The following is a 17925-nucleotide window of genomic DNA, read 5'->3' as shown; positions in this document are numbered from 1 at the left end:
GGGAGACCTCTGGTGTGATGGGGGTTCTCTGATATGATGAGGGACCTCTGATATGATGGGGGGGTCCTCTGATATGAGGGACCTCTGGTGTGATGGGTGACCTCTGGTGTGATGGGGGTCGTCTGATGTGATGGAAGGTCCTCTGATGTTCTGGGGGGGTCCTCTGATGTGATGAGGGGTGGGGCGGGGGGACTTCAGATGTCATGGCAGACCTTTGGTGTGATGGGGGGTCCTCTGATGTGATGAGGGACCTCTGATATAATGGGTGAACTCTGGTGTGATGGGGGTCCTCTGATATGATGGGGGACCTATGATGTGATGGGGGACCTCTGGTGTAATGGGGGGAACTCTGGTGTGATGGGGGGACCTCTGATATAGGGGACTTCTGGTGTGATGGGGGGACCTATGATATTATAGGGGATCTCTGGTGTGATGGGGGGTCCTATAATATGTTGGAGGACCTCTGGTGTGATGGGGGGTCCTCTGATATGATGGAGGGACCTCTGATGTGATGGGGGTCCTATGATATGTTGGATAACCTCTGGTGTGATGGGGGGTCCTCTGATATGATGAGGGACCTCTGGTGTGATGGGGGACCTCTGGTGTGATGGGGGTCGTCTGATGTGATGGAAGGTCCTCTGATGTGCTGGGGGGGGGTCCTCTGATGTGATGAGGGGTGGGGCGGGGGGACTTCAGTTGTCATGGCAGACCTTGGGGGGGTGATGGGGGGTCCTCTGATATGATGAGGGACCTCTGATATAATGGGGGAACTCTGGTGTGATGGGGGTCCTCTGATATGATGGGGGACCTATGATGTGATGGGGGACCTCTGGTGTGATGGGGGACTTCTGATATGATGGGGGACCTCTGATATAGGGGGACTTCTGGTGTGATGGGGGGACCTCTGATATGATAAGGGACCTTTGGTGTGATGGGGGGGTCCTATGATATGTTGGAGGACCTCTGGTGTGATGGGGGTCCTCTGATATGATGGAGGGACCTCTGATGTGATGGGGGTCCTATGATATGTTGGAGGAACTCTGGTGTGATGGGGGGTCCTCTGATATGATGAGGGACCTCTGGTGTGATGGGGGACCTCTGGTGTGATGGGGGACCTCTGGTGTGATGGAAGGTCCTCTGATGTGCTGGGGGGTCCTCTGATGTGATGAGGGGTGGGGCGGGGGGACTTTAGTTGTCATGGCAGACCTTTGGTGTGATGGGGGGTCCTCTGATGTGATGAGGGACCTCAGATATAATGGGGGAACTCTGGTGTGATGGGGGGTCCTCTGATATGATGGGGGTCCTATGATATGTTGGAGGACCTCTGGTGTGATGGGGGTCCTCTGATATGATGGGGGACCGCTGGTGTGATGGGGGTCCTCTGATGTGCTGGTGGGGTCCTCTGATGTGGTGAGGGGTGGGGCGGAGGGACTTCAGATGTCATGGCGGACCTTTGGTGTGATGGGGGACCTCTGATGTGACAAAAATGTTGTCAAGGTGGTTGTGTGCATTGTCCCAGGCTCAGGTTTCCCACTGGTAAGTAATATTTATTTATTTATTTTTTAGACTGGGGGGGGGGGGGACTTGAGATTTTGCACACTTTTAAAGGGTGCTGTGACTGATAAATGCTGCTCTAGATGCTTTAACATAACACATTCCCCCAGTTCCCGATTACCATAACAATGTCTTTTTTTTCTTTTTGTCTTTTTAGTAACCTGTTTTTTTGTTTTGTTTTTCTGGTTTTGTTTTAGATATTTTGTAGCCGTCACAAGTTATGTGGTGATCAAAGGGTTTGAGAAATTGGCAAAGCAGGGAAGGTAAGCCTCTAATTCTGAGGTGTTATTAATTCTAAAGCCGCGTACACACGGGCAGACTGTCTGCACAACTTAGTCCGCCGAAACACATTTGAGCGGACAGTCCGCTCGTGTGTGGGCTTCAGCGGACTTTTTCAGCGGACAGTCTGGCGGACTAAGTCTTTCGGAATTTCCGTAAGATTGTCCGTCCAAACTTGGTTTGAGCGGACAGTCCGCCCGTGTGTGTGCCAGTCCGCTGTACTTTCGAAATGAGCGGACTTTTCCCGCCCGGAGAAAAGTCTGCTCATTTCGAGCGGGTATCCAGGTAGCGAGCGCCCCCCCCCTCCTGAGCCGTACCAGGCCGCGTGCCCTCAACATGGGGGGTGCCTTGGGGAAGGGGGGGCCGCGCGGACCCCCACCCCAAAGCACCTTGTCCCCATGTTGATGAGGACAAGGGCCTCTTCCCGACAACCCTGGCCGTTGGTTGTCGGGGTCTGCGGGCGGGGGGCTTATCGGAATCCGGGAGCCCCCTTTAATAAGGGGGCCCCCGGATACCGGCCCCCCACCCTATGTGAATGAGTATGGGGTACAATGTACCCCTACCCATTCACCTGTGAAAAAAAGTACAAAAAAAAAACACAACACAGGGTTAAAATATTTTATTGCACAGCTCCAGGGGTCTTCCGTCTTCAGGGGTCTTCTCGCCGGACTCCTCCGCTATCTTCTTGTAGCTCTTTTACTAGCGGAGGAGTCCGGCTTTCTTCCTCCCCGCCGCCGGCCTCTTCTCCCGACTTCGGGGGTCTTGTCCCCCTCTTCAGTTCTTCTGCCGGGCCACTGCACCTTCTTATAGCTCTTTTACAGGCGGTGGCCCGGTCTTCTGTCACCGCAGCCTTCCGTTCTTCTTCTTCTTCTCCAGGAGATGTTGCCTCGACGATCTCTCCGGCCGGAAGAAGAACGGAAGGCGGCGGCGACAGAAGACCGGGCCACCGCCTGTAAAAGAGCTATAAGAAGGCGCGGTGGCCCGGCAGAAGAACCGAAGAGGGGGACAAGACCCCCGAAGTCGGGAGAAGAGGCCGGCGGCGGGGAGGAAGAAAGCCGGACTCCTCTGCTAGTAAAAGAGCTACAAGAAGATAGCGGAGGAGTCCGGCGAGAAGACCCCCGAAGACGGAAGACCCCCGCAGCTGTGCAATAAATAATTTTATCTCGTGTGTTGTGTTTTTTTTTGTACTTTTATTTTACAGGTGAATGGGTAGGGGTACATTGTACCCCATACTCATTCACATAGGGTGGGGGGCCGGTATCCGGGGGCCCCCTTATTAAAGGGGGCTCCCGGATTCCGATAAGCCCCCCGCCCGCAGACCCCGACAACCAACGGCCAGGGTTGTCGGGAAGAGGCCCTTGTCCTCATCAACATGGGGACAAGGTGCTTTGGGGTGGGGGGCCGCGCGGCCCCCCTTCCCCAAGGCACCCCCCATGTTGAGGGCACGCGGCCTGGTACGGCTCAGGAGGGGGGGGCGCTCGCTCGCCCCCTTTCCTGGCCGGCCGGGTAGCGTGCTCGGACAAGGGTCTGCTGTGGACTTGGGGGGCACCCCCACGCCGATTTTTTTCGGCATTGGGGTTCCCCTTTAAGTTCATTCCAGGCGGCGGGGCCAGCGACGTCTCCTTTGCGGGCCCCGCCTACCTGGAGACGCGCTCTAAATGAGCGGACTTTCCTCCGCGTGTGTGGGCGAGTCCGTTCATTTCAAAAGTAGAGCGGATTGTATGGCGGACTTAGCCCGCCGTATTAGTCCGCTCAAAAAGTGCCGTGTGTGGGCAAGAACTTAGTTGGGCAGACAATCCGCCCGTGTGTACGCAGCCTTAGTGGCATTTATTTTAGCAGAATTCTCCAAAGATTGGGTACTTGGACAGCGGTCAATCTGTTGCCCTTGGGAGGGGGATTCTGACAGCCTCAAGGGGAACATCCGATTGTGCTGATTACACCACACCAGTTTAAGATTTTCATAAATACTTTATTGTAGTTTAATCTGAAGAGTGATTTGGGAAGCTTGCCTTCATTTACCAAGGAACAAAATTGTGAGTTTTTGCCTAGCCATTCGGCCAAATACTTTGGAAGTCCATGAGTCAATAAGTCAGGATGAAATCAAAGTGATTTTTGGTGAACTTTAGGGTTACAATGGGCATTAACCCTTTCACCTTTCATATACGCTATATTATCAAAAGTATTGGGACACCTGCCTTTACACGCACATTAACTTTATTGGCATCCCAGTCTTAGTCCGTAGGGTTCAATATTGAGTTGGCTCTGCCATTTGCAGCTATAACAGCTTCAACTCTTCTGGGAAGGCCGTCCACAAGGTTTAGGAGGGTGTCTATGGGAAGGTTTGACCATTCTTCCAGAAGAGCATTTGTGAGGTCAGGCACTGATGTTGGACGAGAAGGCCTGGCTCGGAGTCTCTCCGCTCTGATTCATCTCAAGGGTGTTCTATTGGGTTGAAGTGCAGGCCAGTCAAGTTCCTCCACCCCAAACTCGCTCATCCATGTCTTTAAGAAGAAAACAAAAAAAATGTAAAAAGTTTAATAATAAATAAATCTATCAAATAAATAAATCTGTTCAAAAATAATAGCTTAGGAGATTTTTTTCTTTTTTTCTTGTTGGGTTGCTTTACCTGACATCATATGGAGATTGAAGTGTATCCCTTTGATCTGCAGATGAGTAAAAGTTAATAAATACAAAAGTAACAATGTTACTTTATATCTCTCTATCACCCCTCTGATCAATGTTTATAAACAATGTTACTTTGTATCTCTCTATCTCCTGTCTGATCAATGTTTATAAACTGTGTTAATTTGTATCTCTCTATCTCATGTGTGAACAATGTTTATAAACAATGTTACATTGTGTCTCTCTATCTTGTATCTGAACATAGTTTAAAAACACTGTGGCAGATGGTCTGTTTTTTGGCAGCAGCATCTGCAATAGATGCTGTATTTACACAGCAACTTGACAGCAGAGGGGGAGGGGGGGGGGGCGCAGCAACAGGGATTGCCATGGCAGGTCTATTATGGCAATTACTTTGTTGATTGATGTTCAGTGCTGACATGGTGATCACATAACTTTGTTCAGATGTAAGGCTTTGTTCACATGAGTGGCCTGGTAATGGAAAACTTGAGCTTTGGTTTTACTGCCCTCTGGCAGCCTCCCTTAAGCTGCAAAGGCTACTGAACCGTGTTTGCTGCCTGACTGCAAAGATGATACACCAATTGCATTCAGTGAGAAATACAGCCAGTGAACGCAACCCTTTGAGTGACTGAGGCCATGTAGTGATGTGGGGTTTTAAGGGTTAAAACAGCCAAAGAAAAAGCAATACATTGCCTCCTAACAACCTGTCAAGGGCTGCCACTAACCTAAACGAGACCTAAGAGAGTGTTAGCACTGTGGGTAAAAATGCACAAAAGTAATGACACAAAGATAATTCCAAAGGCAACAGGTAATGAGCAACACCTTCCCAATGTCTTTGCAGAGCCAAAACTAGGTAAATCATGGGAAAGGAGCTCCTGCAGCCCTATGTAAAGAGAACAATAAAGCTTAAAAAACACTTATGTGTAAGAAGGTTCTCAATACCTGTATATTACCAGCAATCTCTTACCCCAGAACCCTATGGTCACTGGACTTCCTAATGTGGAACTGGTATTGCTAAAGCAGGGGTGTCAAACTTAACCACTTTCAGACCGGACCATTTTGCTGGTAAATGACCAGAGGTCTTTTTACACTTTGGCACTGCGCTGCTTTAACTGGTAATTGCGCGGTCATGCAATGTTGTACCCAAACAAAATTTGCGTCCTTTTCTTCCCACAAATAGAGCTTTCTTTTGATGGTATTTGATTGCCTCTGCGATTTTTATTTTTTGCGATATAAACGTAAAAAGACCGCAAATTTTGAAAAAAAATGATATTTTCTACTTTTTGTTATTAGAAAAATCCAATAAACTCAATTTTAGTCATACATTTAGGCCAAAATGTATTCAGCCACATGTCTTTGGTAAAAAAAAAGTCAATAATTGTATATTTATTGGTTTGCGCAAAAGTTGTCACATCTACAAACTAAGGTACGTTTTCTGCAATTTACGCAGCTTTTAGTTTACGACTGCCTATCTCATTTCTTGAGGTGCTAAAATGGCAGGGCAGTACAAAACCCCCCCAAATGACCCCATTTTGGAAAGTAGACCCCCTAAGGAAATTGATAAGAGGCATGTTGAGCCCATTGAATATTTAATTTTTTTGCCTCAAGCGATTGAATAATGACAAAAAAAAAAATTTTTTTTTTTTTTTACACAAAGTTGTCACTAAATGATATATTGCTCACACATGCTATGGGCGTATGTGAAATAACACCCCAAAATAAATTCTGCTGCTTCTCCTGAGTACGGGGATACCACATATGTGGGACTTTTTGGGAGCCTAGCCGCGTACGGGGCCCCGAAAACCAAGCACCGCCTTCAGGCTTTCTAAGGGCGTACATTTTTGAGTTCACTTCTCACTACCTATTACAGTTTTGAAGGCCATAAAATGCCAAGATGGCACAAAACCCCCACAAATGACCCCATTTTAGAAAGTAGACACCCCAAGCTATTTGCTGAGAGGCATGTTGAGTTCATGGAATATTTTATATTTTGCCACAAGTTGCGGGAAAATTACAAACTTTTTTTTTTTTTTTTTTTTTTTCACAAAGTTGTCACTAAATGATATATTGCTCACACATGCCATGGGCATATGTGAAATGACACCCCAAAATAAATTCTGCTGCTTCTCCTGAGTACGGGGATACCACATATGTGGGACTTTTTGGGAGCCTAGCCGCGTACGGGGCCCCGAAAACCAAGCACCGCCTTCAGGCTTTCTAAGGGCGTAAATTTTTGAGTTCACTTCTCACTACCTATTACAGTTTTGAAGGCCATAAAATGCCAAGATGGCACAAAACCCCCACAAATGACCCCATTTTAGAAAGTAGACACCCCAAGCTATTTGCTGAGAGGCATGTTGAGTCCATGGAATATTTTATATTTTGCCACAAGTTGCGGGAAAATTACAAACTTTTTTTTTTTTTTTTTTTTTTTCACAAAGTTGTCACTAAATGATATATTGCTCACGCATGCCATGGGCATATGTGAAATGACACCCCAAAATAAATTCTGCTGCTTCTCCTGAGTACGGGGATACCACATATGTGTGACTTTTTGGGAGCCTAGCCGCGTACGGGGCCCCGAAAACCAAGCACCGCCTTCAGGCTTTCTAAGGGCGTTACAGTTTTGAAGGCCATAAAATGCCAAGATGGCACAAACCCCCCCAAATGACCCCATTTTGGAAAGTAGACACCCCTAAATTTAGGGGTACACTAGTGAGACTAGGTAATAAATGGCGGGTGCCCTGAAACTATAAAAAAATAACTAACCAACCAGCGTCACCTGTAACAGTTATATGGTGATCACTGGTGAAAGGGTTAACTAGGGGGCAATCAGGGGGCTTTATGCGGTAGTATATGGGGGTCCCTGGCGCTATAAAAAGCTGCGGCGAACCTAAATACCTACCTGCCTAACTAGCGTCACCTGTGACACTAATACAGCGATCAGAAAAACGATCGCTTATTAGGCTGGGTTCACACTGGAGCGATGCGGGAACGCCACGAATGCGCGGCGGGTTCCCGCATCGCATGCCTCCCGGCGGCAGTTCACACTGCCCTATGCGAACTGCTGGGAGTGTCAGTGAAATGTTAATGACACCCCCAGATCAGTTCGCATATCGCAGTGCGATCTGCAAACTCGGATCGCATGGTGTGAACACCCATGCGATCCGATTCTGCTGCGGGCCAAAAAAAGGGTCCCGTGCAAATTTGCGGCGGGTGCGGCGGGTGCGGCGAATGGCTGAACTCGAATCGCACAGAGATCGGATGTGATTTGCACTGCAGTGCGGTGCGAATCACATCCGTTCTCATAAACCGCTGCAATGTGAACCCAGCCTTAGTGACACTGGCGACGGGGGGTGATCACGGGGTTAAACCTTTATTGGGGGGGTTAGGGGGGTACCTTAGAACTAAAGGGGGCTAACCCTAACTGCCCTAACAGTTATTAGTCACAAATGACACCCGCCGGGTGATCAGGGGGTTAAACCTTTATTAGGTAATAAATGGCGGGTGCCCTGAAACTATAAAAAATAACTAACCAACCAGCGTCACCTGTAACAGTTATATGGTGATCACTGGTGAAAGGGTTAACTAGGGGGCAATCAGGGGGCTTTATGCGGTAGTATATGGGGGTCCCTGGCGCTATAAAAAGCTGCGGCGAACCTAAATACCTACCTGCCTAACTAGCGTCACCTGTGACACTAATACGGCGATCAGAAAAATGATCGCTTATTAGGCTGGGTTCACACTGGAGCGATGCGGAAACGCCGCAAATCCGCGGCGGGTTCCCGCATCGCATGCCTCCCGGCGGCAGTTCACACTGCCCTATGCGAACTGCTGGGAGTGTCAGTGAAATGTTACTGACACCCCCAGATCAGTTCGCATATCGCAGTGCGATCTGCAAACTCGGATCGCATGGTGTGAACACCCATGCGATCCGATTCTGCTGCGGGCCAAAAAAAGGGTCCCGTGCGAATTTGCGGTGGGTGCGGCGGGTGTGGCGGGTGCGGCGGGTGCGGCGAATGGCTGAACTCGAATCGCACAGAGATCGGATGTGATTTGCACTGCAGTGCGGTGCGAATCACATTCGTTCTCATAAACCGCTGCAATGTGAACCCAGCCTTAGTGACACTGGCGACGGGGGGTGATCACGGGGTTAAACCTTTATTGGGGGGGTTAGGGGGGTACATTAGAACTAAAGGGGGCTAACTCTAACTGCCCTAACAGTTATTACAGTCACAAATGACACCAATGCAAAAAAAAAAAAAAAAAAAAAAAAAATGACATTGGTGTCACTGTGACTGGGGGGCAGGGGTAATTGGGGGGGTGATCGGGGGGTAAAGGGGGGGTGTGAGTGTGCCTGGCATGTTCTACTGTGTGTGGGATGTGTTGGTGCAACTCACTGATCCGCTCTCCTCCGTGTCGGAACGAAAAATACCGACACGGAGGAGAGAATACATCACTTCCTCTCCTGTGTTTACATTACAGGAGAGGAAGTGATGTCACGGGGGATTCCTATTCGTCGGGAGCGATCGCGAGGGGGTGGCCATGAACGAATGGCCGTCCCCTCGTCCGGGATCGCTCCCGCACGAATACCGACCGCCGCAGGCACCGGGCGGGGGCCCGATCGGGCCCCCGACCCGCGGGAGGCAAGGGACGTACATGTACGCCAATATGCCTGCCCGTGCCATGCTATCGACGTACATCGTCGTGCGGCGGTCGGCAACTGGTTAATTTAATTGTAGGCCGCATCAGCAGTATGTTTGCCCTCAAAGGGTTGGTTGTATTTTGGGTGCACTGTGTACAGAGTGCAGAGTTCAGGGGTGTGCCATGTACAGAGTGCAGAGTTCAGGGGTGCACTTTGTACAGAGTGCAGAGTTCAGGGGTGTGCCATGTACAGAGTGCAGAGTTCAGGGGTGTGCTATGTACAGAGTGCAGAATTCAGGGGTGCACTTTGTACAGAGTGCAGAGTTCAGGGGTGTGCTATGTACAGAGTGCAGAATTCAGGGGTGCACTTTGTACAGAGTGCGGAGTTCTGGGGTGTGCTATGTACAGAGTGCAGGGTTCAGGGGTGTGCTATGTACAGAGTGCAGGGTTCAGGGGTGTGCTATGTACAGAGTGCAGGGTTCAGGGGTGTGCTATGTACAGAGTGCAGGGTTCAGAAGTGTGTTACATGCAGTGTTCAGCAGTGTGCTATGTACAGAATGCAATGGTTCAGGGGTGCGCTATGTACAGAGTGCGGAGTTCAGAGGTGCGCTACGTACAGATTGCAGGGTCCAGGGGTGCCCTATATACAGAGTACAGGGTTTTGGGGGGGGTGCTCTATGTACAGAGTGCAGCATTCAGGGTTGTGTTGTGTACAGAGTGCGCAAGTTTTTACTGCATATTTTGGCAATTAAGAGACATCTATAACTACAAAACTAGATACAGCAGCTACTGAGGAGCTTTACACACATAAAAGTGTTTTATAAGCTATATTACGCCTCTTATGTAGGGCAAGTGCTGTTGTTACGTTTCACACGGCTTTGCCGATACACACAGGTTACACAGCACAAGGTTCTCAAAGCAATTACATTGTAGGTTTTGGTTTTCTTCTTAATCGCTTTTTATTTATTTTTTTACTTTTTTTCTCATCTGGTGATTCCTCCCCATAACACAGTTCCTTTCCTGAGGTGACAACAACACTCATCATAATTTATAATTTATCTCTGGAGTAGCCATGTTTTTAAACAAGCTGACAATGCAATTTTATTTGCTGGCAATGTAACCTATCATTTTTTCTTTTGTAAATGTTATTTTGCTGTAGCATATACTACAGCAACAAAAGAGTTGCATAGAGCCCCTCCTCCCTTTGACCCTTTGAGTCCGGTATGGATTTTAGCGGATATGTCGCACACCAAAAGGATACCCCTAAAATTCTATACCATAACTTTAATCCACACATGGCTGACCGAGAAAGGAGGGGGAGGGGGGGCAGCATTTGCCCCGGCCATACCATACAAGGCCACACGCCCTCAACATAGGGTGGAGTTCTCCCCTGGCAAAGCACCTTGTCCCAGTGTTGATAAGGACAAGGATCCCTTCTGCGATTATATTATATATTTTTCATTGTTGGCTTTTTTTAGCAGAATCTAGCGTAGCGTCCCTAGAGATGACCATGGGCGGCATATCTTGTACTCCCGCACCGCCCATCTTCCACTCTCTTGCACCCGTTCTACCTGTTGAAACTGACAAGGTTGGAATGGAAGTGGAACAATGAACAAGACACAAATGCCTTTAATGTACCTGAGAATGCTGGTGGGGAATGTTGGGACCTGTCGTTTTCCCGGCAACTTTTGGGTGGTCTATAACCCTGTCTATATCTGTCTCCTTTTAGCGGTCACTGGAAGGCAAATACAAAGGCCATGACGCAGATCATTAAGGAAAATGCTGAGCCCCCCATCCACATGCTGCTCCTGAAGGTCCTAACTGAGCCATTCCGCCGACACATCCAGCAATACTGCTTCCAGCTGACCAAGCTGAATGAAAATCTTCAGAAGGTAATGTGCCGTATTTATGGCCTGGGCATTGAAAGTTACTGTGGCACCAGTCCTATGGAGCAGACCGAGACATTGCCAGCCCGCGGCTTTGTCTATAACAGGGGTGGTCCCCAAACTTTCAAAACAAAGGGCCAGTTTACTGTCCTTCAGAATAAAGGGGGGGCTGGACTGTGGCCACCAGTAGTATAAAATGTCCCAGCATTAGTGGGAGCATGGGCGTGTGCAGGGGGTGTGCCAGGTGTGCACATGCTAATCACCCCATGCGGTGTAGATTCCCCCCTGCAGTCCACTCCCCCCCCCCATGCCCCCGGATACTACAGGGGATGTTTCAGGATAGAAAGTGGGGGGAAGGGGCCGGAAAATATGTCATTTACCGCCCCCTTCCTTTTCATTTATAACTGAAGCATTATAAACTGTGCTTCAGATTGAGAATGAACAGGAAGCCGCTCAGCACAGAGCACTTCCCATTCATTCACCGTCCAGTGCTGCTGAGGCTGCAGAGAAAGGGACTGGGGAATCTCTGTCCTCAATTCCTTTCCCTGTCTCAAAAGTGAGACATCAGGGGTCTATTTGGACTCCTGATAACGCACCAAAGCCCCTCAATTTTTTTTTAAAAAATGATAAAAAAGTTATATTGCAAAAAACAATAAAAAGTAAGATAAAAAAGAAAAGCTACTGACACCATCCACTGCCCTACTGACACCGTCCACTGCCCTACTCGTAACACCAGCCTCTGTCCTACTCACACCGTCCTCTGCTCTACTGATACCGTCCTCTGCTCTACTGACACCGTCAACTGCCCTGCTGACACCGTCCTCTGCCCTACTGACACTGTCCACTGCCATATATACATACACACACGTGTTTGAGTTTCGGGGTTCACACCCTAATGCAATAGGCTGTGTGCACCTATGAGTGGGAGTAAACCACGCCCCTTCTTTGGTGTCTGAGGGAGGAATTGTGCCCCACCCTTGGTGTTATCAGGTCGGGAAGAATCATGCCCCATCATTGGTTTCATTAGGTGGGAAGAATCATGCCCCCTGTTAGTGTCATTGGGAGGAATTGTGCCCCTTCGTTAGCATCGTTAGGTGGGAATAATTATGCCCCATCGTTGGTGTCATTGGGAGGAAATGTGCCCCTTCTTTGGTGTCAGTGGGGGAGAATCATGCCCCACTGTTGAAATATTGCCCAAAGGCCAGATAAAAGCAAGAAAAGGGCCTCTGGAAATGGTAGCAGGGACTCTTTGTATATATACAGTGCCTTGAAAAAGTATTCATACCCCTTGAAATGTTCCACATTTTTTCTTGTTACAACCAAAAACGTAAATGTATTTTATGTGATAGACCAACACAAAGTGGCACAAAATTGTGAAGTGGAAGGAAAATGATAAATGGTTTTCAATTTTTTTTTTAGAAAAAGTGTGCCGTGCATTTGTATTCAGCCCCCTTTACTCTGATACTCCTAACTAAAATCTAGTGGAACCAATTGCCTTCAGAAGTCACCTAATTAGTAAATAGAGACCACCTGTGTGTAAATTAATCTCAGTATAACCACAGCTGTTCTGTGAAGCCCTCGGAGGTTTGTTAGAGAAACTCTGTGAAAAAACAGCATCATGAAGGCCAAGGAACACACCAGACAGGTCAGGGATAAAGTTGTGGAGAAGTATAAAGCAGGGTGAGGTTATAAAAAAATCTCCCAAGCTTTGAACATCTCACGGGGCTCATGTTCAATCCATCATCGGCAAATGGAAAGAGTATGGGCACAACTGCAAACCTACAAAGACGTGGCCATCCACCTAAACTGACCGGCTGGGCAAGGAGAGCATTCATCAGAGAAGAGCCAAGAGATCCATGGTAACTCTGGAGGAGCTGCAGAGATCCACAGCTCAGTGGGGAGAATCTGTCCACAGCACAACTATTAGTCGTCTCTCCACAAATCTGCCCTTTATGGAAGAGTGACAAGAAGAAAGACATTGGAGAAAGAAAGTCATAAGAAGTCCTGTTTGCTGTGTCCTCCACATGGCTTCTTGCAACCTGCAAACATGTGGAAGAAGGTGCTCTGGTCAGATGAGACCTAAATTAAACTTTTTGGTGCAAAATGAACACTGCATATCACCCTGAATACTCCATCCCCACCCTGAAACATGGTGGTGGCAGCATCATGTGGTGGGGATGCTTCTCTTCAGCAGGGACAGGGAAGCTGGTCAGAGTTGATGGGAAGATGGATGGAGACAAATACAGGACAATCTTAGAAGAAATCCTGTTAGAGTCTGTAAAAGACTTGAGACCGAGGCGGAGGTTCACCTTCCAGCAGGACAACGACCCGAAACATACAGCCAAAGCTACAATGGGATGGTTTAGATCAAAGAATATTCATGTCTTAGAATGGCCCAGTCACAGTCCAGACCTAAATCCCATTGAGAATCTGTGGCAAGACTTGAAAATTTCTGTTCACAGACGCTCTCCATCCAATCTGACAGAGCTTGAGATATTTCACAAAGAAGAATAGAGAGGACATTTCTGCCCAGATGTGCAAAGCTGAGACAGAGACATCCCCAAAAATACTTGCAGCTGTAATTGCAGAGAAAGGTGGTTGACTCCGGGGGGGCGCCATACAAAAGAAATTATTTTATATTTACGTTTTTGGTTGCAACGTGACAAAATGTGCGAAATTTTCAAGGGGTATGAATACTTTTACAAGGCGCTGTTGCTCGGAATCCCTTTGAAGGAATCGTAATTCATACATGATGATTTTTTTCTCCAGGATGCCGGTGTGGCCCCTCTATGGAAAGCTCTGGAAGTGTATGTGAGCCTCCAGTCTTATATCAGTCAGTGTCTGGATGAGGCCTCGGTGACGAAGAACCTGTGGACTATATTGTCCAAAAAATTGACGGTATGCGGGACGTAACGCGTCACAATACAGCTTGTCTATCAACTGCTCCACGCGCTTCGCTTCCTCTTCTCCTTTATCTTCCCTCTCCTCCCCATTACTCTCCTCCATTTTCATTTTCTTCATCTTCCTATCAATCTCCTTTCCTCTGTTCTCATCCTCTGTATATTGTCACTTCCTTCCCTGTGCCCCTCTTATCCTCTTCCCTCCCCTCTCCCTTACCTCCCTCTCCTCTTCTGTCATTCTCTTCTCCTCCTCTCTTCTCCTAAGGACTGAACTGCCAAACTCATCATAGCTCTACCTGTGAAAACTGCCAACATTCTGTATTGGGATCTCTGTGTGATAGAACTGTCATAGAACTCTGATGGTTACACCGGGAGATCCGCCTTCTCCGAGGATACACCGAGCCCCAGTCTGACCGCACAGAATCAACATTACTATTGTTATTACTCCGTATAGAAAAAGGAAATAAACAAAAAAACTTTTATATTTTAGCCCCTTATTACCCCCCCCTTTCTTTTTTTTGCTAAATATTTTGTTTGTATTACATTTGCATTCCTTCATGTTTGTAACACCAAATTTAAAAAAAATGTTTTGTACCAGAAAGATGATTCTAGTGCTGGAGACATCCCAGAATAACATTTGTAGTTATCCCAATTCATTGTATGACCTCCATTCATCCTCTTCCCTTCCCAGATATATTCTTCATTCTTTGTATATAAACGTATCTCCTCTCTGGGCCTCATCTCTCTCTCTTTCCCATATTACTCTTCCTTCACCTCCCATCTTCTACTCTTTCCATCCTCTCTTCTCTTTACCTTTTCTTCTTTCTCTTCTCTTTTCCTCTCCTCTCATTTCACCTCTCTTTTCCTCTCATTTTTTCCTCTCCTTTTTTCTCCTTTCTCCTCTTTTTCTCTCTTCCATTTTGCTTTCCTTTCTCCGATCCTCTTTTCTCCTCTCCTCTCTTTCCCACTCCTTTCCTCGCCTTTCTTTTATTCTCCTTTCTTTTCCTCTCCCTTTCTCCTCTTTTCCTCTCATTTACTCTTCTTTCACCACTCCTTTCCTTTCTCCTATCTTTTTGTTCTCCTTTACTCACTTTTTCTCTCCTTTCTCCTCTCATTTCTCCTCTTTTTCTCACCTTTTGTATCCTCTCCTCTCTTTAACTCTCCTTTCTTCTCTCTTTTCCTCTTATATCTACTCTCCTTTTTTCTCTCTCCTCTTTTTATTTTCTCCTCTCCTCTTTGCATCCTCTATTCGTTTTTCCTCCTTTCTTATCTCCTCTATTTTCTCCATTCTCTTTTCTCCTTACTTCCTTTGCATCCTGTCCTCTATTTTCCTCTCCTCTTTTCATTCTCTCCTCTGTTATTCTCTCCTCCTTTCTCCACTACTCTCTTTCCCAACTCCCCTCTTTTCCTCTTCTTTCTCCTCCCCTCTTTTCCTCTTCTCCTCTCTTCTCTTCTTTTTCATCCTCTCTTCTTTTCCTCTCCCTTTTATTTCCTCTGTTATCTTCCCCTCCTTTCTTTTCTCCTCTCATCTTTTCATCCTTCCCTTTTTTTCCTCTCCCTTTCTCCTTTTTCTTTTTCCATTAAAGTTTTATTGACAAAAATAAGAGGGACACTGAATGGGAAAGAAACAAGGAGAATCTCCATTCTTGCATTAAGTAAGCATAAAATACAAAGGAGATGCAAGACACAACTCGTACAGACTTATATTTCCCTGTTCAGAATGAACATATTTAACCACCTCAGTACAGTGCAGTTACACCCCCTTCCTGACCAGACCAATTTTCAGCTTTCAGCGCTCTCACACTTTGAATGACAATTACTCAGTCATCCAACACAGTATCCATATGAAACTTGCGTCCTTTTTTCCACACAAATAGAGCTTTCTTTTAGTGGTATTTAATCACTAGTGGGTTTTTTATTTTTTGTGCTATAAATAAAATAAAACGTAAATTTTGTGAAAAAAATGCCTTTTTCTTCGTTTCTGTCATAAATTTTTGCTAATTAGTAATTTTTCTTCATAAATTTTGGCCAAAATTTATACTGCTACATATCTTTGGTAAAAATAACCCACATTAGTATATATTATTTGGTCTTTGTGAAAGTTATAGAGTCTACAATCTATGGTGCCAATCACTGAAAATTCATCACTTCTGATCAGGCCTTCAGTACATCAGGTGTATCTCATTTCTTGAGACTCTAACTAGTCAGGAAAGTACAAATACCCCCCAAATGACCCCTTTTTACAAAGTAGACATCCCAAGGTATTAAGTAAGTAGCATGGTGAGTTTTTTTAAGTTGTCATTTTTTCCCACAATTCTTTGCAAAATGAAGATTTTTTTTTTTTTTTTTTTACTAAATTGTCATATTATCAGGTTATTTCTCACACACAGCATATGTATACAACAAATTACCCCCCAAAATACATTCTGCTACTCTTCCTGAGTACGGCGATACCACGTGTGTGAGACTTTTACACAGCCTGGCCACATACAGAGCACTAACATTGATGTAGTACCTTCAGACGTTCTATGAGCAAAAATTACGCATCTCATTTCTCAACCACCTATTACACTTTTGAAGGCCCTGGAGTACCAGGACAATGGAATTTCCCATAAAATTACCCCATTTTGGAAAGCAAACACCCCAACGTATAATCTGTGAGGCATAATGAGTCTTTTGAACGGTTCATTTTTTTCCAGAAGTTTTTGGAATATGTGGAAAAAAATTAAAACGCATTTTTTTTTTACACAAAATTGTCAATTTATAAGATATTTCTAACACATAGCATGTATATAGCAAAAATTACACCCCAAAATACATTCTGCTACTCCTCCCGAGTATGGCGATACCACATGTGTAGGACTTTTACACAGCCTGGCCACATAGAGAGGCCGAACATTGAAGTAGTACGTTCAGGCGTTCTAGGAGCATAAATGACACATCTTATTTCATTCCTACCCATCACACTTTTGAAGGTCCTGGACCACCAGGACAGTGAAATTACCCACAAAATGACCCCATTTTGGAAAGTAAACACCCCAACGTATGTTCTATGAGACATGGGCTACAAATAGGTACTCGGGTACTCAGGTGGACTGTGACAGGTACTCGGGTACTCAGATGGACTGGAACAGGTACTCGGGTACTCTGATGGCCTGGTGACAGGTACTCGGGTACTCTGATGGCCTGGTGACAGGTACTCGGGTACTCTGATGGCCTGGTGACAGGTACTCGGGTACTCTGATGGCCTGGTGACAGGTACTCGGGTACTCTGATGGCCTGGTGACAGGTACTCTGATGGTTTGGTGACTGGTATTTGGGTACTCTGAAGGGCGGTGACAGGTACTCAGATGAACTGTGACAGGTACTCGGGTACTCAGATGGGCCGTGACAGGTACTCGGGTACCCTGATGGGCCGTGACAGGTACTCGGGTACCCTGATGGGCCGTGACAGGTACTCGGGTACCCTGATGGGCCGTGACAGGTACTCGGGTACCCTGATGGGCCGTGACAGGTACTCGGGTACCCTGATGGGCCGTGACAGGTACTCGGGTACCCTGATGGGCCGTGACAGGTACTCGGGTACCCTGATGTGCCGTGACAAGTACTCGGGTACTCTGATGTGCCGGGACAGGTACTCGGGTACTCTGATGTGCCGGGACAGGTACTCGGGTACTCTGATGGGCTGGGACAGGTACTCGGGTACTCTGATGGGCCGTGACAGGTACTCGGGTACCCTGATGGGCCGTGACAGGTACTCGGGTACCCTGATGTGCCGTGACAGGTACTCGGGTACCCTGATGTGCCGTGACAGGTACTCGGGTACTCTGATGTGCCGGGACAGGTACTCGGGTACTCTGATGGGCCGGGACAGGTACTCGGGTACTCTGATGGGCCGGGACAGGTACTCGGGTACTCTGATGGGCCGGGACAGGTACTCGGGTACTCTGATGGGCCGGGACAGGTACTCGGGTACTCTGATGGGCCGGGACAGGTACTCGGGTACTCTGATGGGCTGGGAC

The 17925-nt window shown here is 47.2% G+C and overlaps 1 protein-coding gene and 1 long non-coding RNA gene across 2 annotated transcripts in view; one reads left to right on the top strand and one right to left on the bottom strand.

Moving 5' to 3' along the window:
• The window catches only part of LOC143998125 (ALS2 C-terminal-like protein), a 67791-nt gene that overhangs the window by 35206 nt on the left and 14660 nt on the right, over window positions 1-17925 (top strand). The window contains exons 3-5 of the mRNA XM_077493868.1: window positions 1712-1817; window positions 10847-11009; window positions 13773-13901. Coding sequence (XP_077349994.1) covers window positions 1712-1817; window positions 10847-11009; window positions 13773-13901 — 398 coding nt within the window. The remainder of the gene's footprint in view (window positions 1-1711; window positions 1818-10846; window positions 11010-13772; window positions 13902-17925) is intronic.
• Window positions 3782-4806, bottom strand: LOC143998412 (uncharacterized). The gene is made up of 2 exons (XR_013277915.1): window positions 4460-4806; window positions 3782-4334 (listed from the first exon to the last, which is right to left on the bottom strand). It is a non-coding gene; the product is annotated as an uncharacterized LOC143998412 (long non-coding RNA).

This window comes from Lithobates pipiens, unplaced genomic scaffold (assembly GCF_037356315.1).
Source record: "Lithobates pipiens isolate NorthernLeopardFrog02 unplaced genomic scaffold, aLitPip1_a1.2 Scaffold_19, whole genome shotgun sequence".
In the NCBI taxonomy this organism is placed as follows: Eukaryota; Metazoa; Chordata; class Amphibia; order Anura; family Ranidae; genus Lithobates; species Lithobates pipiens.
Note: the sequence above shows the minus strand (reverse complement) of the source record. Positions and strands in the feature narration are given on the sequence as shown.